General features: G+C 50.8%; 1 protein-coding gene across 1 annotated transcript; it reads left to right on the top strand.

Moving 5' to 3' along the window:
• Positions 1–2,737: 2,737 nt before the first annotated feature.
• Positions 2,738–3,061, top strand: VE01_09964 (uncharacterized protein; the record flags this gene model as incomplete). The annotated part of the gene is made up of 1 exon (XM_018279371.1): positions 2,738–3,061. The coding sequence occupies one exon, from the start codon at positions 2,738–2,740 to the stop codon at positions 3,059–3,061; it is 324 nt and encodes a 107-aa protein (XP_018125946.1).
• Between the last annotated feature and the right edge of the window lie 1,798 nt (positions 3,062–4,859).

The following is a 4,859-nucleotide window of genomic DNA, read 5'->3' on the forward strand; positions in this document are numbered from 1 at the left end:
TTGTTGAAAAGAGCGTGAACCTGGCGGGTGGCGGAGGGGGAGTAGGGAGGGAATATTGTATTTGTAGAAGAGAAAAACAAGAGCAGTTCAGGTAGTAGAAGAGTAGAAGATATAAAGAAGAAGAGACCAGGGATTTTAATTGATTGTGCAGGAGGAGGAGGAGGAGGAGGAGGAGAAGGGAGGAGGGATGTTTAGGTATAGGTAGGTTAGGTAGGTAGGGTAGGTAGGAGGTAGTAGTTGGGTTTTGGGGGTGGTGAACGGGCGCTATTGAGGGCTGTGGTGTGGGTTGGTTGATTGGGAATTTTAGTATTTTAGTAGGTTTAGTAAGGAAGCGTGGGCAGATTTTGGGGCGGAATTTATTTATTTTGGAGCCAAAAGGTGAGTAAGTGAGTAAAAAGTGAGTGAGTGTGGTACGGGATTGGTACGGGGATAAGAGGTACAACTAATAGTGAATGCTAAAGTGAGTAGGGCAAAGTTGAGTGGCGGGTGGGTGAGGTAAGCTAGAGAGAATACTTGGGACGAAAGTATTTTTAGTTTAGTTTTTGGTTAGTTATTGTACAAATAGCAGATGGGGGGAGGGAGGAGGGAGGATGGGTATAGTAGAGTTACTTTACGACAAGGTACCTACAAGGCTTATTCTAAGGGGGAAAGGACTTTGGGGCAAGCCACACTGGACTATATGCTGGGCCACAACTGCGCATCTCATCATCATCCCCGTCACATCCATTCCATCCATCTATCTGTACCATCATCACTTTTATCCATTCCCGCCCGATTCCCCCATCCATCCGATCCCATCCCATTGTCAGCCACTATCATTGGGGAAAAAAGGACGAGTTACTGTACCATATAATAGGGCCCGAGAACAATAGTGGACAAACTGTGGGCAGCTGTGGGAAACTACGGCTCTAGTTCAAGGGCAAAGCGGAGAGCAACACGGTTTATTACTATATCTATTACTGACGTGGGGAACAAGCATGGAGCATTCGTAATGCGAGTCACCCCCACCAGCAATACCAGCACCAGCAACAAAGATGGGGCACAGCACGGATTGATTAGTTAGGGCCGTGTAAAGTGGAGGTCCTTTTTTTGCATATTTGGATGCCCCTTTTTGATTAGCGGTCAGAATTCATAAACGGATGATGCTATATTGGTTATTATTTGGTATTTGGTATTTGCTGTGTTGTTAGACTGGTTGCGTTTGTTATCCGCGGGATACGATATACACCGAGGAGCAAGGGAAGGGGGGCAAAGGAGGGGAGCAAATGCCAACGACTGGAATTACTAACTACGGTACAATATAGTTCAGTATCATGGTAGGACGAATAGTTATACGCGTACACTTTACCATACTATAATACACCAGTAAGATGATACTCCAACAGATTACTCACTCAGATACTCCAGTAACAGACTCCCAGTAAGATACCATAGGCCTCAAATATGACTATACGGACCAAAGAGTACATCAATGGATTAAGGGTGATACTCCTCCCGTATGTATTAACAAGTATTAGTGGGGAACCTTGCCCTCCCAAAATCCTTCCCTCCCACTCAGTTAACTGTCCCACTTACACCAACTGTACCACTGATAGCACTTCTACCAATTATTACCATAGTAAAAAAAAAGAGATAGATACTCCGCCCTACAGTACTTTACCATTTCCAATGTTTCAACAACCTGTCTTAGCACCAACGCGCCTCCTACAAGTGTCACGGAGCTCCTTCGGAACACTGGGGAAAATAGTTTAGGATTTTCATTTGTTATTAAAGGACCGTATCTGATGGCCGGAAACAGTAGCTCGCTACCCTCCGTTTGGTCCTGACAATGCCCATCCCGTCTGCGATCTCCCAAACTATGACGATATGACGATCCTCCCCTCGAAACCCCCCTCCTCCCCTTCCGTCTCTCCGCAATCCCGCCATCCACAATATCCGCCCTACCTACCTCCTTTCTTTGTCCGTCTCTCACCGTGTCTCTCCTCCTCCGCTCCCCCTCCCCACCGCCCCTCCTCTCCAAATTGCCCCATGCAGCTCGTATTCCCGCGGCCGGAAGAAACCACCACACCGCACCGACACCTAAGGAGAAAGAAAAAAAAAACACACCAACAAAAACGAAAAACAAGTGTCTAACAATAGCTCAGCGTTCCGACCTAACTACTGCGGCGCGAAGTTCTGATTGTGGGGGCGACCGCCGACACCCCTCCCCCCCTGGTCGCTTTTTGCTTTGCTCTGAATCCGCCCGTTTGACGTTCCCCACGTGCTTGATAGGCTACAGAGTACATTCCCCGTCATCACACATGAGAAGGCGTCGCGACCGCAAGCGTAACCGTCACTTTTTGGCGGTTTTAGCCTGTTAGATCTATATGTTACTCAGATTTCTGAGCCAGTCAGTGGTGGTGAGCTAGTGGTAGGCTCCGAACAATCTAATCCAGTGACCCAGTGATCTGAATGGGCTGAATGGGAACCGCCGGAGGGAGATGTGAGATGTATGTGCGACGGGGTTACTCCATCACACAACCTCCCAACATGCCGCCGAGGCAGGTACACAGATGACCTGTCCCCCACCGCAACCCAGCAAACCAACACCATCCCACCACCACCAAAAACCCGCTGCAGCTGCAGCTGCAACTTTGGCTCTTTTACTCGCATCGCTGGGTGACAAAGGGGAGCGAGGCGAGGGGGGGGCCATCAGATTTGCTCATTGCCGGTTGCTTATTATGGCACGTCGCGCATCATGTACAAGGTCATCTGGGACCCGACATGGGTTCCTTCCATCTATTCTAGAAAAGGTGGCAGCGCCATCCAAGCACGGGCATCAGCGCCAGCGCCAGCGCCAGTGCGCATCGCGGTGCATCGTTGCATCGTCGCTTTCCATTCCACCATTTTCGTGCTGGTGCTTGTGCTTGTGCTTGCAGAAAGTGCTTGCCTCTGCCTGTCTGCCTGCCTGCCCGCCCTCAACTCGGACCCGCCCGCACCAAAGCTGCGCCGTGCGCTCTGCAACAAGCAAGCAAGCAAGCTCACCATACCGCGCGGCGCAAGCCGCGGAATGGAATTGTGAGTTGGGGGCCGGGAAACATTCATGCACTCGCTCGCTGACAGCGAAGGCGCAAGGCGAGTGTACTCGTAACGCAACTGCGGTGCTGTACTGTACAGTTTGCTGATTGCGGACTCGCGATTGGAGGCATCTGTCGTCGCCATATCGCCGGCTGCTATAGGACGTGGTAAGTACCTTGATGCGCAGCTTCTCGTGAGCGAGGAGCTGAGGCAACGGGGGGAATGGCGAGTCCGATTGGATGCCGTGCAGCAACTCTGATACTCTCCCATCGTCACTGGGAGCTTCGTCTGCTCGTGCGGCGGTAAGATAGTCACGGCGATGTGCGACGTTGTCACGTCACCGCCACTTCATCCCTTCTCACCTCCTCCAATGCCACCCGGGTCACGTCTTCTTGGGCACATTTTTTTTGCCGCCGAGGCACAATCCGAATGTGATGTGCGAACATGATTTCCGTGCTTGCTTGTTTGCTTCGTTTCGTATGGGTACCCAGGGACAAGGTTCGCAACGGGCACGAAAAGCCACGTATGGGGTGGTAAGCCAACCAGCGCGACAGAAGCACACGAAGCACAGGCGCCATGGGTTTTACAGGGCGATGTTCTGCACCACACCGCATCCTGACTTGCTTCCTGCACAGGCAACAGGTACCCTGATCGTCGGTCGGTCGGCGGTCCATGTCTACCTTGGCCCTTTCTCTTACCTTGCCTTTTGACTCCTTGCCAGCCAGCTCCTTGTCGGGACATGGGGTCAAGCATCCCCAGTTATCCCGACTTCTTGGTCATGCCCCGCGGTCATGTGCGCCTCACTGACCCAAGTTGCATTGGTTGCATCTTTGCTGACGGGGATTGTTGCGAGTAGTTTTTTTGGTTGCTCGCGCCAGTAGATGAGCTGGTGTCCGATGTATGCGATGATGTGTGTACGACTGTACGAGGGGAGCGTAAGTCTACGGAAATAGCTACGTACCAAAGTATTCAACCCCTCCAACTTCCTTTTCATACCCATAAATACTAAAAAACTCCTAAATGACTGCTTACAGTGCGAATAAACGAACAACTAAAGGGAAAAGCCGAAACCGCAGTTCAGTGGCATTTAGCCCTCATCATCTGTGTCCCCCCCTATGACCCATCACAGCACCAACAGCCAACACCCGCCCAACTGCAACCAACTCACTGTATCACTATCACACAACGCCCGCTGTCCTGAATTTGCGAATAGCGTCTACCATCAACAAGTAATCTCTTCCTCCCGTCCAAACCCTGACTACTCCCGTCTATCCTGACTATCATATCCGTCTTGAGGCTTCCCCTACAGAAACCAGTCCTACCATCCTACCATCCTACCAAGACACAGCATCATCCATCCATCGTACAAAAGTCACACAGCCCGAAAAATAAGGCTGCATTGCCCCTCTCTCCCCCTCTCACCTCGGTGTGCGAGGTTGTTGTTGTGCTGTGCTGCCCCATCGCGCTACCACGTCATAGGCAACCTGTTAGCCTTGTCCCCATCCCCGCCCCCTGTTATCTCCTCTAACTCCTTCTTGAACCATTCTGCGTCATTAACCCCACCTTAACAAAACACGAGGAAACGAGCTTGGTAAACTATTTTCGAAATCCCATGCCGCCCTAACGCTACTATTATTACTATAGTAAGATATAGCAGGATATACATAGGTGTATAGTATAGTAAGGATATAGTAAGATAATAAACCTATGTATACGCACACACACGCACAGGCCTAACAAACACATCCCTCCCCCTCTCTTTCCCCCTTCCCACCAACCCCACATCCACCATCCACCAGCAA

Source organism: Pseudogymnoascus verrucosus (assembly GCF_001662655.1).
Source record: "Pseudogymnoascus verrucosus strain UAMH 10579 unplaced genomic scaffold scaffold_66, whole genome shotgun sequence".
Lineage (NCBI taxonomy): Eukaryota > Fungi > Ascomycota > Leotiomycetes > Thelebolales > Thelebolaceae > Pseudogymnoascus > Pseudogymnoascus verrucosus.